Below are 19,656 nucleotides of genomic sequence, written 5' to 3' on the forward strand. Positions count from 1 at the left end.
TTCAGTCCCTCTTCCCTAGCCAATCAGTTGCTCAGAACGTCACCGCTCCTTGTGTTGTCGCCTCTTTGTTACTGTTGCCTTATATGGAACGTGTGGCCTTATTAGCTGAGAGTCTCCATGACCGCACTGTAACTGAATGTTATAGTAGAGTTGGACGGCTGCCACGTGATCGCAGTAACATTCTCTCCCACCTCCCGTTCTCCAAAAAGGGGCGGGGCAGGTGCAACAGGAAAAATCGCGAAAGTTTTCTTCATTTTGTGGGTGTATGTGCATGCTTTGCAAATTGATTTTATTCCTTTAACTGATACATTCAAGAAATATTCCAGGTAAAAGGAGAGCAGCCTCATTTCTGTTCATAATCTTCCGACCGGGGTGAAAAAGAAGGCAGGTCTGTACAATTTGTGTTGATGAGTAATTCTGCTACTATTTGATTACGTTCCTTGCCGAAAGCACTGTCCGGTTCTTTTGGTAGGACGACTCTCTCTCTCTCTCTCTCTCTTTTTGTCGTAGTGGGAGATAATTTCAGAGAAGTGCAGAAAGTCCAGCCTGATTCATTAATGTAATTATATTTTAAATCGAGGAATGTTTTCTTTGTCTTTATGAATGAGACTAAAGTAAAAATTCCACTGATGCTCAGCTTTTGCAAAGACAACTAAAAGAAGCGAGATTAACCTCCGTTCCCTCCAGTGTAAGAATAATCATAGTTTTATTTTCCTGCTAGCAATTGGTGCCTAACGTTTGCATGGCTACTCAAGAGCTTCTAAGAGGGGAGGATCTGATCCGACCCGACAATGTGCTCCACACATGAGGTTAGTGTATACACTAATCTAATATCACCCAAAACTTCGTAAATCTTTTGTGAGACACATTCTGCCCAGCAACCGGGCATGACTCGATCATCTGTATAGATTAATAATTGTTCCGATTTAGAATAATAAGTGTAAATGTATTAATTATGCATGCTTCCCAGAATTGTATTTGATTCTCCTTTTATTCTTTTTGTTTGTTCGTTTGTTTCATTTTTATAGACTCAAATGTAAAACTATTGGGATGCTTTTCTCCTTCTGCCAACTTTTAAAGAACCGGCGGATCTCGAGTTTAGCTCCAAAACTGCAATCTCATGTTTAATATTTTTAAAGAACAGTGGGAGATGTTTTTCAAAATAATTTGCCTTTGACTTGATTTTGCTGCATTCCTTCAAAATAAACTTTGCCGCACCTCTAGACCATTTAACTCTTGTTCCCTCATCAGAGGACCACACTTGTTGAACGCAACTGAAACAAAATCACTCTGCAGACAGAATAAAAACGAAAAATATATGTTATAACCTGCTGAATCCAAGCTGTACCGTTTTTTCTACATCAGTAAGAACTTTTTCTGCGTGCTCAATTCATTTTGTCCTCTCATCTCTGGATCAGTTGTGGAGAAAGAAAATTTAATTTTTGGAGGTTCCATCCCCAGATTTGGCTTTCTTCTTCTTTTTCTTATTATGGCAATGGTGGTGAATCCGTGGCAGGAGGATATGCCGGGGAATAACCAGGCAGGGCTGTGCAATCAGGACCCCGGGGGGACTCCTCAGCCTCCCGGCACTCCTAAAGGCTCTGGCGCCGGAATGGATGCGGTCCATTCGGGGGATAAGGGCGCCCCCAACGTGGACTGCATGGTATGTGGAGACAAGTCCAGCGGCAAACACTACGGCCAATTCACGTGCGAGGGCTGTAAAAGCTTCTTTAAGCGATCGGTGAGGAGGAACCTGAGCTACACCTGCCGGGGAAATCGGGACTGTCCCATCGATCAGCACCATCGCAACCAGTGTCAGTATTGCCGCCTGAAGAAGTGCCTGAAGGTGGGCATGAGAAGGGAAGGTAAGCCCGCGGAGAGATCTGGGGCAAGGGAGAACTATTCCTTGCCTTCAATGATTCTGTATGATTTCAATATTGGTAAGATCTCTCGAGATAGACAGAAAAAGTCAGAGTTAACAACCCTGTGATGGGTTCTGGAAGCTGGAGAATTGAGCGGAGTGAAAATATACATCTGTACATTTATATGCTAATGGAGAGGGGGGGGGGGGATAACTGTTAGTTTTAATAGGAAATGATTTTAGGGGAACTAGGAACATCCACTGCTGATGGATGGATTGTAAACATTTGCTTTGCCAGTTTTGCTTTTCCACCTTAAACTTTCAAATGGTTCGCACTCTAATGTATACAGAATAAATAAATTAACAAAATATATCAGTTTCAAATCGGAATAGCATTAATCGGATTTATTAGCAAACAGGCTTATTTTACAATGTCACCACTTCCTAACAGACTTTACCGATGTGTCCGAATCAATCTAAACCAGCAGCCCGTATGTAGAAGTTTGAGAACGGCTGGAAACCGTACATAGTGGATAAAATGTTCAAACGATACACTTTTTATCATGAGCACTTTACAGCATGTTCCTGAAACAATTTTAGGTTTGTATATATTCAATAAATAAAACTTAAAATCAAAGACACTTAAATAATTATTGGTGGAAAGGATAGGGTCTGACCTAACAGGATAACAAAAGAAGGCTCCACTTTGTATCCCATTTCATGTAATAATGTAGCTGTCATCTTTAGCTGGCACTTGAGATATTTCCTAACATATATGAGATTGGATACTCTACCCAACTCACAAAATAAATTTCACTGTGTAGATGTATTTTGAGTCATATAGAAGTTTTACCTGCTTGTCTCTGGATAAAAATGTAGTTTCGGACCAGGAGCCACTTTTCATCTGGAAAAAAAAAAAGTGAACGGGAGTTTTTTTTTTTTTTTAATTGAACTGTACACTTTATCATTATTGCTTTTATGATTACATTTCATTTCAAATGTTGAACATGTGCCCCCCCCTCTGTTCCTGAAATTCATTGGTATTTCTCCTGGGTGCCAGGTTTCTAAAATCTGGTTTCTTCTCCAAGTTCTGACTTTTCTAGGTATTTGAAAAGAAACTAGCAAATGCTCAGCTTCCCTGTCGATCTGAGTCTTTTGAGTGTTTTTTTCCCTGTTTTTTAAAGAAATTGAAAGTGGAGTGAGAAAGAGATACTTTAGCTTTGTTTTGTATGCTTCCTGCTCTAATAATATTATATTTGGATTTGACGACTTCCTATCCTCTCCCCCCCCCCCCCCCCACTATCTGGTTATTTTGCTTGCCGTCTAGTTTTAGGATTGCCAAAAAAGTACCATAGTTGATGTCTGCTTTTTAAATAACTTCCATCTCGTGCCTCCACCTACCCCCAAAACTCACAACTTCTCAGCAGAAAAAAAGGGAACTGAGGTACATCAAAGAGGGTTACATTAGTCACTAGATTAATTCAAATTACAGGCAGAGTTTTTACACAATTTTTAATCTGAGGATCAAATTTCGTTATTAGGTCAATTGAATTATTACACAACATTTCCTATTTTTAATGTAATCTGATTAAATATTAATAGTAAGGGAAATCTCTAATGGACAATTTGCAGAAATTATTATGAGCAAGAATACTAGGGAAAAGTACCTTATCAGGGGTATGGTGTATGTCAGGAAGGAATACATTTCTCATTAGCTTCTAAGCTAATGCCACCTACACTAAGTTCAGTCAGGTATATATATCTTTCACCTGTTTCATTTCCTTTACTACCCTGATAAGCTAGGTTTCTTTCTTTATTTATAGGGAATAGATTAAACAGCTAAGGTATAAGGAATGTTTCTACTCCACTAACAGTGGAATCCAGCTATTTTCCCACTTGTTTTTGAAATTTCCTCACAGATAACAGATGTAATTGGGGAGTTCACCCTGGGCATTGTGATAGCCAAACTACTTCTTTTTGTTTTCAACTGGGTACAGGCTCTTGGGATATAAATAGGAAGTATGTGTACAAGATAAAATTATTCTATTTCTGTCTGTATATCTCTCTGTCTAATATTCAGATATGTGTATGCATTTGTATGTATGTCAATTACGTACTCCAGATGGGAAAAAAATAAATGATTCCTATATCTCATACAAAAAATGAGATTAAATTCTTGGATCAATTTCAGTCTACCCAAATCCGATTCACCAGTAAATCAGAAAATGTCTTTAATATGATTTTATCCCATAAGCACCTTGATCACAATTATTTCAAATCTTGCTTGCACTTAAATACACACAATGTTAGGAATTCCTAAAATCTACTCTTTTGTTTCTTTTTAAACACTGTTTTTCTCTTTGCCTCAGAATAACCTGGAAGATCTGAAGGCTATTTCATGCTGACATTCTAAAGCACAAGATCTGAAGGGTTTTTTTTTCATGCTGATATTCAAAAGTACAGTTGGCAGCAATGTTCCATAAATTTTATTTTAATTCATGACAGGTAAATGTGTAACTTTGACTACTTTAATTACAAAACAGTCAACATTATATGTTTATGAAGGGGGTATGATTTTGGAGTGTGGGAAGTGTGGCAAAAAAAAAATCATACATTCAGAGGTGATGGATAAATAAATAGCATGTCTAACTTTAAAAGGATATGTACTTTCAAAGCAGCACTTTTATGTTTTTTTTCCACCATTGCTTTTTTATCTTTTTAGTGAGTAATTTTATAAAATTCTCCTGTGAATAAAATGGCTTTTTATAAAATTACCCCATGGGTTACCTCTGTAAAAGTAGGCACAGTTACAAGAAGGCATGTACTTCTTTGCGACACACATGTAATCATGTTCTGAACAGAGGTGGGGGTGGACTATGGGCAGAGTCACCAAGCGCATACATTCTTTACAATATATACATGATTGTGCAGATTATACACACTCCCATGTACACCTGTTCCCAAACTGCTGTAGATGTTGCTAGTTTCAGGTTACCGTTAGTATTTTGTAAAAATGGATAGACATCTGTGTGACTTTATAAGATAGGCTAAAAATAAGCACCTGCTTGGCCTTCATACATAAACAATCTGTTATAAAATTACTCAGTATTGAAACTTTGTTTTTTTTAAATTTCATACTAATTTAGAAATTGATGATATACTTTGAAACTGATACTGGCTGAAAATGATAATACAAACTGGTGACTTTACTGATTCTGGCAAACTTTCCCAGTATAAAAAAGCTTTTTAATCATTTAGGGCCCTGTTTACTAAGCCGCGGTATAGGCATGTTAAGATTTTTAACGCGCGTTAATGTGCGTTAACTCTGTACGTGCCTACAATATCCCTACAGGCGCCTACACAGTTAGCACGTGCGCTAATTGTAGGTGCATTGAAAACGCTAACGTGCCTTAGTTCCCAACTGTTATAATTCCATGCAGCAAAAATCTCTTTGTGATGACCCAGTGATGGGTGGCAATTGTTAGTTGACTATTCAAATGGGGAAAAAAATTCCTACATTTCTCTTTTGCTATAAATGAATAATCAAACAAAATTGTGAACAGCCAAGCAAGGCGGCATTATAAATACCTATATAATGCTCTTTGTTCTTACAGCCTTTACGTGTGTGTGTGTGTTATATTTTGGGTATTATTCAAAAAGAACTTTTCCACCATTTTGTGCCTGTGAAAATAATCTTTTTTTGAACAAGGCTTCTTCTGCTTTCTGCAATCACACACCACAGTTCAATCTAATAATGAATTAAATGCATTAATTCATTTTGACTCCATAGAATACCACAAATCCCCAATGGACTGTAGGAGCTGCTCTTTAGTACTGACAACTCTTCTAAGTATTATCGTGTATCAATAAAGCAGATTACATGAGCGGATTTGCTTTCCATTCTCAGTGATGCCTTTCAGAGGATCTATGCCAGACTTCCAATAGATACTTGGTAAACCCCTGATCCTTACACTTATTTGAGTCACTTTTTTGTTGCATGTAATCCCGGTGCTATGAACTAGTTCTATCGCTATTTTAGTGACCTGCTGTTTTTAAAGAGTACATGCAAAAACAGTACAAACTAGAATTTTAAGACCCTTGTTCTTTCTGTGATGTCTTAGGAACCCCACACCCCCTCAACACCTGCAAGATACCATGGGGCACATTTTCAAAACAGAAAAACATCCAAATCACTATTTTCAAAACTCATTTTTAAGACATTTTACTATGCAGTTTGTCTAAATCTCAAGGAGGCATGTTTTCAGTGGGATTAGGGTGGGTTTATGATTTGGATGTTTTTGGCTGGACCTGTTTCAGTAATTACTAAGTGCAAAAATGATACCCAAACTGACCAGATGACCACTGGAGAGATAAAGGCATGAACCCCCCCTTAATCCCCCAGTGGACACTGACCGCCCTTGCACTCCCTGAAGAGGTGAAAGTGACAGTACATACCAGGCTCTACGACAGCTGCAGATATAATGGCCATTCCTCTTACATCAGCAAGCAGAGGGCTTTGGAGTAGTCTAGTGGTTAATGCAGTGGACCGTAGAGAAGGGGACCTGGGCCCCTTTCTCAGTCTAACTGGTACACTTGTGGTGGAAAGTGTGAGCAGCCCACAAACCACAAAATACCTACTTAACCCACATATAGGTGACACCTGCAGGCATACCAGCTATTGCAGTGATATACAGTTGGGTACAGTACATTTTTTGCTATTCCTGGAGGGCTCACTTTACAATGTAAGGGGATAATGGTGAGATTTGTACTGGGATCTTTTATGTGAAGTTCACTGCAGTGCGCCCGTAGGCTGCCCTACTGCAGTGGAGGAGTAGCCTAGTGGTTAGTGCAGCGGACTCTGATTCTGGGGAACTGAGTTCGATTCCCACTGCAGCTCCTTGTGACTCTGGGCAAGTCACTTAACCCTCCATTGCCCCAGGTACAAAATAAGTGCCAGAATATACTATGTAAACCGCTTTGAATGTAGTTGCAAAAACCACAGAAAGGTGGTATATTGAGATTCTGTTGCTACTATTTGAGATTCTACATGGAATGTTGCTATTCCATTAGCAACATTCCATGTAGAAGCCTGCCCTTGCGGCCACGCAGGCTTCTGTTTCTGTGAGTCTGATGTCCTGCATGTATGTGCAGGATGTCAGACTCACAGAAACAGAAGCCTGCGCGGCCGCATTGCTGATCTGCAAGGGCAGGCTTCTACATTGAATGCCACCAGTGGAGGAGCAGCCTAGTGGTTAATGCAGCGGACTTTGATTCTAGGGAACTGGGTTCAATTCCCACTGCAGCTATTTGTGACTCTGGGCAAGTCACTTAACCCTCCATTGCCCCTGGTACAAAATAAGTACCTGAATATATATAAACCACTTTGAATGTAGTTGCAAAAACCTCAGAAAGGCAGTATATCAAGTCCCATTTCCCTTTCCCTCTGCTGGAATGTCTGTGTGGCCAGCTAGTAGGACTGCTAGCCCTCCAGACATCCCAGTGGCTTGTTTTTGGGTGTTTTCCCCTTGGACATTTTTTGTTTGAAAATGACCCTTAAAGAGAGATACACTGAGCATAAAAATATCTAAAATATGGTGATTTTTGAACCTAGAAATTTTTCTGATTCAATAATGACCATGTTTGACACTGGAGTTTTGGATGTTTTTTTTGCAAAATGTCCAAAATCAGATTTGGACAACATATCGAAAATTCCTTTTCAGACTGTATCTTTTTTGCGAGTCAAGATCTGATTCAACTGACACCTGATTCTGGACTCATTACTCTTTACTTTCTCTTCTTTTTGATTTCTTTTCCCTGCCTACTGTTTATTTGTTTAAATAATGTATTTATCTTCCCTCCCCTTCCCTTCTGCCTTCAACTGTCATTGTAATTGTTTTCTTTAGTTCATTGTAAGCCGCTTTGGGGCTGCTCTACGTGGCAAAAAGTGGGGTATAAATGATCTAAAATAAATAAATAAATAAATAAATATAGTAGCCATATCTTATTTAGGCTGCTGTTTGTGTTATTGTACTGATATATATCAACATAGTACTCTGTTCTTGTTTTTTCCTTCTTTCGTGTTTGTTGTAAACAACTAAAATCTCAATAAAAACGATTTGAACTAAGAAAATGCCCCTCCACTATTTCAAGAAAACCAAAAAAGGAGGTTGGGTAGGGCTGATGTTTAAGAATTTATGGTGTTGGGATTCCTATGATTGTTTCAATTCACGTGAGTGTGGTAAATCATGGTATTCTTCCACATTCCAGAAAGAAGGAAGACAGCACCATGCTAGCCCCCTTCCATAAAAGCAAAGCTCAGAGCCACCAAGTAGATAAGGCTAATAGGTGCTTATTTTTAGGACAACAGAAGAGTAACATTGGTGAAAAAGGGGAATGTTGTAGGTTAGAGTCTTTCAGTATTCATTTTCTAACTGCTTCTGTTGCTTCTCTATGAATCATTTTAAGTTTTGGTTGACCAACATGGTACTCCTTTTCTGTGCCATAGTTAAAAAAAAAAATCAAATTCATGAAGAAGAGCACAAAATTCTGGTCAGGAATTCAAGAAAGTGCGTTTTCTTTTCCATGGAAGCCTATTACTGGTTTTACGTGAGTTGCACGGGCATCCTGTTGAGCTGTGTTGTGAGTTTAAAACACTCTCTTTGGCACAGGAGTCACTTTAGAAAAGAATGCTGCATTATTTGGCAAGACTGTAGTGCCTAGTCACACCTCGCAATACTCGTACAGCTATAGGTCAGATGTAACAGTTTGCTGCCCATAGACATGACCAGACAGCAGATCTTAGAGAGCAGGAATGGGGGAGGTGGGGGAGAAGGTTGTTAGAGATCCCACAGATTGGAAAGCCAGAAGATTAAAAGAGAAAAGTCATAGTGCCACAGAGGCACTCCTTTATAAATTACAAAATGGATTAAAAACATTCTATGCACGTATGCTCCTCTTTGGTTAGGCGTCCTAGGCAGTTGGCTGTGTTGCCTCTGCCTATATCCGGACCTGATGCAGCTTCCTTATCTGTTATTCCTCTAGCCTCCACTCATAAAAGTTTCTTTCCTGTGTCTCAAGAGTTGAATGAAAACAACTTTCTGCACTGGAGGAAAGACCTAAATGCCTTTTCTTGCCCAGTGCTGTAGCCATTGTAATTGAGCATATCAAATGTGTTTCTAGTGTGGGTCTTCTTGCAGACTATGATCCTTCTTCTGGGTAAACTTGTTAAGAAGGATTACTGAACAAGTTTTTTTGTATTGTATTTTTTTTTATTAGTGTTGGGTTTACGCATTGAAGTTGATGTAATAGTACAATTGTACTTTTATTGTAAACTGCTTAATGCTTCTCTGAGAAGCATTTTATCATGCAAAACAAATTTCTTAAGGTCACGTTACATTACAGGGCTGACTCCACCTGTATTGGGGGTGGCTAGTGAACTGTCTTACATTTTAGGCCAGATTCTACGTGTATATATGGCACCTAGAAACTCCGCACGGAAAACATTACTGCCTAAGTGTATTCTATAAGGGGCGCCTATATTCAGGCATGGTATACAGAACACAATTCATATCCTAGCGCCTAAAACTATACATCTCCATTTAGACCAACAAAAAAACGTGGTGTTAATCCCGGCGTATAGATTTAGATGCATTGGGCTGTATTCTGTAACTTCATGTGTAAATTTTGGAATGCCTATGATTAAACACCCATTTCCCTGCCCATAACCATGCTCCTTTTTGCCTGCACGCATTAGAATTAGATATGGTGAGTTACAGAATACGCTTTGCAAGTTATGCACATAAATTCTAATTATTGCTAATTAGTGTTGATTATTGCTTGTTAAATGCTGTTAACAATGCTGATTGGCTTGTTAAGCCAATTAAGTTATGTGCATTGTTACAGAATACACTTGGATTTTGGCGCGGAACGCTAGGCGTGCTTTATAGAATCCGTGGGTTTATGCTTTCCCATATTGTTAAGCTTTCCTTCCTTTCTGCCTCCCACCCTCCCCAGATAATTTTGAACAATTTTGACAATTGTAACTCTTCCAGCAGAGCAGCGAAATATAATTTAGTCATGCGAGCTTTATCTTGAAAAGCCAAGCGATGTATATGAAGCGACAAGCTGGACAGCTGCCTGAGGCCCCAGCACAACAAGGTACCCCACTCTAGTTCCCGCACTGGGCTCCAATGCCTCTAAAGCCAGCCTGATGGTGTTGTTTTCTTTCCATGCTTCTTGCCTCTAATAAGATCAAGGGAACAACTGAGGCACATCTTTCCATCACCCTTGACCAAGCTAATACCACCTGATTGTTTATTTATTTATTTTAAAATATTCCTATCTCATCCAATTACCATGGTTCTAGGAGGGTTACAAGAAATGTAAACATTAAAAATTTAGATAAACAATACACGAGTAATAATATACAAAAAGGAAAATAAATCACTCAAAAATATGCCTATAAGCAATCAAAAAAAGAGCGAGAGACCAACTCACTTAGGGGTCCTTTTACTAAGGTACGCTGAAAAATGGGCTGCACTAGTGTAGGTGTGTGTTTTGGGCATTCGCAGATCCATTTTCAGTGTGCCTATAAATAAGGCCTTTTTAAAATTTTTGCTGAAAATCGACGTGCAGCAAAATAAAAATTGGTGCGCATCCATTTAGGGTCTGATACCTTACCGCTACCCACTGACTTAGCGGTAAGGTCTCACACGGTAACCGTGCAGTAATCATCTATGTGCATAGAATGATGATTACCACCCGGTTTCCGCCGCACGCAGGAAAATAAAAATGATTTTACGGCACGCGTAGCGGCTGCGTGTAAAAAATGAAATTACCACTCAGGCCACGCAGTAGCCAGGCGGTAACTCCAAATTGACATGCATTGGGCGCGTGTAGGTGCCTACGTGGTTTAGTAAAAGGGCCCCTTAAATAAAGCAAAAGAGAAACAGAATAATGGAGGAAAAAAGACTGAATCCCAGACAGCATAGTGTCACTAAGTTGGCAGTAAACCAAATCCCCTGAGGAAGCCGAGTGGTGCAACCGGTCCATGTTGGGATTATTCGGGGACTATCCAATTGCCTCAGATTGCTTTAAGATAAGTTCAGCTGTTTAGTAACATATCTTTATGTCCTATATGGAAGTTGTGCATATTGAAGAAAATTGACCGTACCATAAAGCGAAGATACTTACCTGTAGCAGGTATTCTCCGAGGACAGCAGGCTGATTGTTCTCACATATGGGTCGACATCCGTGTTGGCCCAGGAATCGGCATTTTGCAAACAAAATATTTAAAAAGTTTTGCCAGAGTCTTCTGGCGCGCGTGTAGTGCGCACCGCGCATGTAGCACACACCGCGCATGTGCGGACTGATTTCCTGCCCATTGCATGAGCACTTCTCCTCAGTTGAATCCAAAAGCATATAGAGAAATAAATAACAACTCCAAAGGGGAGGTGGGCGGGTTTGTGAGAACAATCAGCCTACTGTCCTTGGAGAATACCTGCTACAGGTAAGTATCTTCGCTTTCTCCGAGGACAAGCAGGCTGCTTGTTCTCACATGTGGGGTATCCCTAGCACCCAGGCTCACTCAAAACAATGAACATTGGTCAATTGGGCCTCGCAATGGTGAGGACATAACATAGATTGACCTGAAACCATAAACAACTAACTGAGAGTGCAGCCTGGAACAGAACAAAAATGGGTCTAGGGGGGTGAAGTTGGATCCTAAACCCCAAACAGATCTTGCAGCACCGACTGCCCAAACCGACTGTCACGTCGGGTGTCCTGCTGAAGGCAGTAGTGAGATGTGAATGTGTGGACTGATGGCCATGTTGCAGCCTTGCAAATCTCCTCAGTGGAGGCTGACTTTAAGTGAGCCACTGACGCAGCCATGGCTTTAACATTATGAGCCGTGACATGGCCCTCTAGAGTCAGTCCAGTTTGAGCATAAGTAAAGGAAATGCAATCTGCTAGCCAGTTGGAGATTGTGCATTTTCCAATGGCGACTCCCCTCCTGTTGGGATCGAAGGAAACAAACAACTGGGCGGACTGTCTGAAGGGCTTTGTCCGCTCCATGTAAAAGGCCAATACTCTCTTGTCCAAGGTATGCAAACTGCTTTCACCAGGGTGGGTATGAGGACGGGGGGGGGGGGGGGGGGGGGGGGGGGAATGTTGGCAAGACAATTGACTGGTTCAGATGGAACTCTGACACCACCTTTGGCAGGAACTTAGGTTGCGTGCGGAGGACTACTCTGTTATTTATTTATTTATTTGTTGCATTTGTACCCCACATTTTCTCACCTATTTTATGATGAAACTTGATATAAGGTGCATGCACTACCAAGGCCTGAAGCTCACTAACCCTATGAGCTGAAGTAACAGCCACCAAGGAAACAACCTTCCAGGTCAAGTACTTCAGATGGCAGGAATTCAGTGGCTCAAAAGGAGGCTTCATCAGCTGGGTGAGAACGACGTTGAGATCCCATGACACCGGTGGAGGTTTCAGTGGGGGCTTTGACAAAAGCAATCCTCTCATGAAGCGAACAACTAAAGGCTGTCCAGAGATAGGCTTACCTTCTACACGACGATGATAAGCACTAATCGCACTAAGGTGAACTCTTACAGAGTTGGTCTTCAGACCAGACTCTGATAAGTGGAGAAGGTATTCAAGCAGGGTCTGTGTAGGACAAGAAAGAGGATCTAGGGCCTTGCTGTCACACCAGATGGCAAACCTCCTCCATTTAAAAGAGTAAGACCTCTTTGTGGAATCTTTCCTGGAAGCAAACAAGACTCGAGAGACGCCCTCTGAAAGACCCAAGGAAGCGAATTCTAAGCTCTCAACATCCAGGCCATGAGAGCCAGGACTGGAGGTTGGGATGCAGAAGTGACCCCTCATTCTGGGTGATGAGGGTTGGAAAACACTCCAATCTCCACGGTTCTTCGGAGGACAACTCCAGAAGAAGAGGGAACCAAATCTGACGTAGCCAGAAGGGTGCAATCAGGATCATGGTTCCCCAGTCTTGCTTGAGTTTCAGCAAAGTCTTCCCTACTAGAAGGCCTGTCCCCCAATGCAGGAGAAAAGCATCTGATGCTAGTCTGTCATGGGCCTGAAGCCTGGAACAGAACTGAGGGACCTTGTGATTGATCTGAGTGGTAAAAAGATCCGCCGAGGGGGTGCCCCATGCTCAGAAGATCTTGCGGACTACGCCTATGTTCAGTGACCACTTGTGAGGTTGCATTATCCTGCTCAACCTGTCGGCCAGACTGTTATTTACGCCTGCCAGATAAGTGGCTTGGAGAAACATGCCATGATGGCAAGCCCAAAGCCACATCTGGACGGCTTCCTGATACAGAGGGCGAGATCCGGTGCCCCCCTGCTTGTTGGTGTAGCACATGGCAACCTGATTATCTGTCTGAATCAATATAATTTGGTTGGACAACCGATCTCTGAAAGCCTTTAGAGCGTTCCAGATCGCCCGCAATTCCAGGAGATTGATCTGAAGACCCTTTTCCCGAAAGGACCAGGCTCCTTGAGTGTGAAGCCCATCTACATGACCTCCCCACCCCAGGAGGGATGCATCTGTCGTCAGCACTTTTTGTGGCTGAGGAATCTGGAATGGACGTCCCAAGGTCAAATTGGATCGAATCGTCCACCACTGAAGAGAATTGCGAAAGTCGTTGGAGAGTTGGATCACATCCTCTAGACTCCCCGCAGCTTGGTACCACTGGGAAGCTAGGGTCCATTGACTAGGGTCCATTGAGCCGATCTCATGTGTAGGCATGCCATGGGAGTCACATGAACTGTGGAGGCCATGTGGCCCAGAAGCTTCAACATCTGCCGACCCGTGACCTGTTGAGATGCTCGAGCTATGGACACCAGGGACAGGAGGTTGTCTGCCCTTGCCTCGGGAAGATAAGCTCAAACTGTCTTTGTGTTCAACAGGGCTCCAATGAATTCCAACTTTTGGACTGGACTGAGATGGGACTTGGGGTAACTGATTATGAACCCCAGTAGTTCTAGCACCTGAATAGTCATTTGCATGGACTGCTGAACGCCTGCCTTCGAGGTGCTCTTCACTAGCCAATTGAGATAAGGGAACACATGTACTCCCAGTCTGCGTAGCGACGCTGCGACTACCGCTAGACACTTTGTGAATACTCTGGGTGCAGAGTAATCTTGAAAAACCTTGATTGATTTGCCCTGGTATTGCAGTGAATCACGTTATTGAGATGTGTGTGTAAGCATCCTTTAAGTCCAGAGAGCATAGCCAATCGTTCTCTTGAATGATGGGAAGAAGGGTGCCCAGGGAAAGCAACCTGAACTTATCTCGAACTAGAAATTTGTTCAGGCCCCTTAGGTCTAGGATGGGACGCATCCCCCTGTTTTCTTTTGCACAAGGAAGTACCTGGAATAGAATCCTAGCCCTTCTTCCCCTGGTGGAACGGGTTCGACCGCTTGGGCCTGTAGAAGGGCGGAGAGTTCCTCTGCAAGTACCTGCTTGTGCTGGGAACTGTAAGATTGAGCTCCCAGTGGGCAATTTGGAGGTTCAGATTCCAGATTGAGCGTGTATCCTAACCAGACTGAAGAACCCATCGGTTGGAGGTTATGAAAGGCCACCGGTGAAAAAACATCAACCTTCCCCCTACTGGTGAGTCATCCGGAATGGACACTTTTACTGAGGTTATGCTGAACTGGAGCCAGTCAAAAGCCCGTCTCTTGCTTTTGCTGGGGAGCAGAATGGACCTTAGTCGCACACTGTTGACGAGAACCAGCGCACTGGGGTTGAGCCTGGGCAGGCTTCCGAGAAGCAGGAGTGTACCTATGCCTAGAGTAGGTATAGGGCACTCCTCCTCCCTCCTAAAAACCACCTAGATGAGGAGGCAGTAGCAGAAGGCGCCCGGTGGGAGAGAGAATCCATAGCATCATTATGCTTCTTGATTTGATCAACTAGATCCTCTACTTTTTCTCCAAAAAGATTGTCCCCCCCCCCCTGGCAAGGAACATCCACCATCTGCTGCTGGACAGAATGATCTAGGTCAGAGACACGCAGCCATGAGAATCTGTGCATCACTATACCTTGAGCAGCGATTCTGGATGTCATGTCAAAAGTGTCAAAAGTACCCCTGGCCAGGAACTTGTAACACGCCTGACCACCTGGCGAAAAGGCTCGGCCAGCTCCGTAGGGAGTGTGTCAACCAAGCTGGACAGTTGAGTATCGAGTTCCGCAAGTGTACGCTCGTGAGGAGCTGGTATGACTGGATCTTGGCAGCGAGCATAGCGGCCTGATACGTCTTCCTCCCAAAAGGATCAAGAGTCCTAACTTCTCTGCCTGGGGGCGCTGAAGCATAGTCTCTAGTACTCCTGGTTCTCTTTAGGGCGGAGTCCACCACCATGGAATTCTGGGGTAACTGAGACCTCATCAACCCAGGTTCACCATGGATCCGATACTGGGATTCAGCTTTTTTCGGGACCACGGGGCCAGACAGAGGGGCTGACCAGTTTTGCATAAGGACTTCCTTCAGTACCTTATGCAGAGGAACTGTCACAGTCTCTTTAGGTGGAGAAGAATAATCCAAGACCTCGAGCATCTCAGTCCTGGGCTCATCCTCAACCTCCACAGGGAAGGGAATAGCCATAGCCATTTCCCGGACAAAAGAGGAAAAGGACAGATTCTGCAGTGAAGACAGTTTCCTTTCTAGTGGAGGGGAAGGATCAGAGGGAATCCCAAAGGACTCATCAGAAGAGAAGTACCTGGGATCCTCATCTGACTCCCACAAACGCTCCTGCTCAGTGTCGGATAAAACCTGAGTTAAGGTGCTTCGACACTGGACCTGCCTCGATGCCAAGGAACGATGTCCTCTATGGCAATGTCGAGATGTTGATGCCCTGTCCGACTGCGGTGACGCTCCCTCCACCGATGTTGAAGGGGAGTCAACCTGGGTGGCAGCCGATGCCGATGTCGCAGGTGGCATCGCGGTCGGGGACCTCACCACAGGTAAAGGGTAGACACCGCTGCAGCAGATGGTACAGAAGGCGCAAGCACCCTGACACCGAAGCTGACTGACGTAGCAGGTCCTCCAGAAGTGCACTTACTGATGGGGTGATGTAAGCCCTACAGTGAGTAGCCCCACAGCCCGCAAAGACATGCCAGAACTTACAACTGGTGAATGGACAACTTGCCCTGTTGAACCTCCAGCACAGGTCTGCAGGAGCCGTTCTACCGACAGCTTTGGCTCCACTGGCTATATGAAATGAGCGCTTACCACCCAAAATTGGAGCCCCAGGGAGCCGCATAGTACCTGCGATGCTCGATACTTTCTGCATGTGGGTTAGCCAAAGGTTAATATCCTACGTACCCCAGGACATATGGAGACTTTCCTCTATACAGTCTCAGAACTCGTCATAGTTAAGCCAGCACCAACTCCCATATCGCTGATGGTGTCAGGGTAGCACAGCAATAAACCATAGTGCTGCGCAGGTGTGTGGTACTCCCACACACTGGCCAAACGCAGGAAGGAATGCAGATGGTGTTTTAGTGTTAATAAAGTCCTGAGCAGCTTCGAAGGATTCATAAGCTTGCCACTGTCTGTTCACAAAATCCTTCAAGGTAGGTGGATACAGCAACATAAACCTGTAATTTTTCTCATGGAGAATGGCACATAAAGGTGTGAACTTTCTGCGACATTCTTGCAGCACCATCGAGTAATCTTGAAAAACCTTGACTGATTTGCCCTGGTATTGCAGTGAATCACGTTTCTGAGAATATCCTCTAAGAAACTCTACCTTAAGAAGGTAGTTGTGGACTTTGATGATCACTGGTCTTGGTCTGCAATGGCCATCTTGCAAACAGCCTATGTGGTGCGCTCTTTCCAGGCATATGGGACCCATATGGTCTGAGAGGGTAAACTCTGCCACAAGACAGTGTTCTAGCTTAATGGGGAAAGTCCGCTACGCAACACTTTCTGGTAAGCCGATTATACACAAGTTATTGCGGCGGGACCTATTTTCTAGGTCCTCTAGCTTCTCTAAGTGTTGTTTCAAGTGTTGCTCATGAGCTAAAAGGGTTTGCTGGTATGCAGAGCCACATCTTCAATATTCCAACTCTCTTGGATGCAGAGTTGTATCCACCAAAAGTGTTTCCAGTTTAGTCAGTTGATCTGCAATTTGCCCAAATTTAGGTTCAAGGGCTCTGCTGACAGCATTAGTAAGCTGCTGCAATTGTTGCTTGGTGAACTTCAGGGCTGGAAGCGATGGCTCCTCCATTTTGGTCTCAGATGGCTTTATTTTTTCTCTTGCTGCACGGTGTCCCTTGTCAGTCATTTCTCCACCCGATACCCAGAGAAATTTGTCCCAGGTGTAAGGAGGAGGGGATTTTGTTGTAATCTGGGAGAGTTTTGTTTAAAAAAATTAAAGGAGAGAGACGCAGGTCCCCAGAGAGGAGAAATCTAATCTGACTCCTCTCACTGCATTGCGTGGTCTCTTCCCCCGTGTTAAAAATGTATTTGCAGTCCCGCCAGCCAAAGAGATTTGCTGCTGGAGCCACCCCCGCTCCTCCTTGTGTTGCAGCAGAGCAGAAGAAATTGGTGGCATGCCTCCAGTCAATGATGCTGGGACTCCTTGCACATGCCCAATTTGTACAGGAACTGAGCATGCGTGAGGAGTCATGGCAATGGCAGTTGGATGCATGCTGCTGACTTCATCTTTCCTGCAGCAACACAGGGGCAGAGGAAGAGGAAGACTTGCCATGAACCTACAAGAGAGAAAACACTTTTAGGGAGTGTTTTTGTATAAACCTGAATGTAACTCACCTTGAGCTACTACTTGAAAAGGTGTGAGCAAAATCAAATAATACATTATCTCTTCATCAAGCAGTTTTATGTGCTGAAAAGGCCTTTTATAAAGTGCAGTAATTTGCCTGCATGTATATGTGCCTATAGATCATACATAGGCATTCCCAGGGTCGTAGTTTGAACAGAGCACAGGCAGAGCAGATGTCAATGTGTGCACTGGCATTTGCACACTATAGCTGCCTATGTTGCTTGCAACATTTTGCTACTTGGACACAGGCATTGTCTTGTAAAATTACCTCTGACAAGTCTAGTTCTTGAAAGATAAATGGCTGCCTGGTTCTTCAGCTTCATGGTTGGGCCTCACTTATTGGGAGTATAGGGCACAGCCCTGAAAAGAAAAAAAAAATAGAATCGATAATGAGGGTCCATGATAGTGGATAGCTCAGGGGAATAATGAGGGAGCCTTTCACCTCTGGGTCATCAGTTCAAATCCAGCTCAGTCACTAGTTGGTGAACTCAGTACAGCTCCAGGTCCTAAAGCAGAAAAAGCATGTCACAGCCCCTCTCAGACATGCACGAAGCTGGGAATTCTGCTGTTCACTGATTATTCATACTATATTCTTCTTTTTACTATTAAAGTACCATGTGATGCTTCAAAAGTGAAAAAGACAAATGATAATGGATTTCCTGAATTGATTTAAATTAAAATAGTGATGCATATTTTTAAAACTCTTTTAGCTGCTTCAACCTAAAAACTGACTGGGAAGTGGTAGCTATGGGGCCCTTTTACTAAGCTGCCTTAGGAACTAAAGCATACTTAACACAGCAAAAGTGATGAAATGCATGGTGCGCTAAAGCGTTCTGTGTTAGTGTGCTCTTATTTATTTTTTCTTTTTGAGGGGGCATGTCAGGAGTAGAGAATGGGCCTGATTAATGATGCATTAATCAGCTGGTGTGCTGACATTACCACCACTCTAACTGGTTAGCGTGTCCATAATGTACGTGTCCATAATGTATGAGCCCCCTGTGCCTCCTAAATAGGAGGTGGTAAATGCTCCCATAATATTTTTTTACATGGCTGCGTGCTAATGCTAACATTAGGGTATGGCCAGAAATAACACAAATAGAAAAAAATGCTTTTTGATGGTCACACTAGAAATGGGCTGACCTCATGGGAAAGGCCGCACTCTAAGCCCATTTACTAGCACAGCTTAGTAAAAGGGCCCTTATATTTGGAACAGGTAAACAATGGCCTCACTATACTAGTATCTGATAGGTTTATACTGGCTATGATATCATGAGTTCAGTTTTGGAGGCCGTATCTTACTAAAGATGTAAAAAGACTGGAAGCGGTGCAAAGAAAAGCTACAAAAATGGTATGGGATTTGCGTTGCAAACTGTACAAGGAGAGACTTGCTGACCTGAACATGTATACTTTGGAGGAAAGGAGAAACAGGGGTGACATGATACAGACGTTCAAATATTTGAAAGGTGTTAATCTGCAAACGAACCTTTTCCTGAGTCAGGAAGGTGGTAGAACTAGAGGAAATAAATTGAGGTTGAAGGGGGGCAGACTCAGGAGTAATGTCAAGAAGTATTTTTTCACGGAAAGGGTGGTAGATACGTGGAATGCCCTCCCGCGGGAGGTGGTGGAGATGAAAATGGTAATGAAATTTAAACATGCATGGGATAAACACAAAGGAATCCTGTTTAGAAAGAATGGATCTACGGAATCTTAGTGGAGATTGAGTGGTGACGCCGGTATTTGGAGAGTAAAACCGGTGCAGGGCAGACTTCTACAGACTGTGCCCTGATGGGAAAAGAATGGGACAACACTTCAAAACCTTATATGCTACTGGATCTGAGTCTTCTGATGGACCTTCGCGTATTGTAGAGTACTTGTCCTGGTCTGGTATGCCTACTCTGTCAGTGGAGTTGATATCTCATCTGAATGCACCGTTGACAGCTAAGGAGGTTCAAGGGGCTATTCACGCATTAAAACTATA

At 43.0% G+C, this 19,656-nt stretch overlaps 1 protein-coding gene across 2 annotated transcripts in view; it reads left to right on the forward strand.

Annotated features, from left to right (window-relative positions):
* The first annotated feature begins 226 nt into the window (after positions 1 to 226).
* The window catches only part of LOC115457787 (nuclear receptor subfamily 2 group F member 5), a 35,337-nt gene continuing 15,907 nt past the window's right edge, over positions 227 to 19,656 (forward strand). Inside the window, exon 1 of one of the 2 annotated variants that reach the window (XM_030187382.1) lies at positions 227 to 388. Coding sequence is in view for 1 of the 2 variants with exons in the window: in XM_030187381.1 (XP_030043241.1) it covers positions 1,490 to 1,865 (376 nt within the window). In the remaining variant the exon portion in view is untranslated. Of the gene's footprint in view, positions 389 to 1,476; positions 1,866 to 19,656 lie in introns of those variants that run through there. The other variant, XM_030187381.1, reaches the window with a different exon arrangement.

This window comes from Microcaecilia unicolor, chromosome 14, assembly GCF_901765095.1.
Source record: "Microcaecilia unicolor chromosome 14, aMicUni1.1, whole genome shotgun sequence".
Lineage (NCBI taxonomy): Eukaryota > Metazoa > Chordata > Amphibia > Gymnophiona > Siphonopidae > Microcaecilia > Microcaecilia unicolor.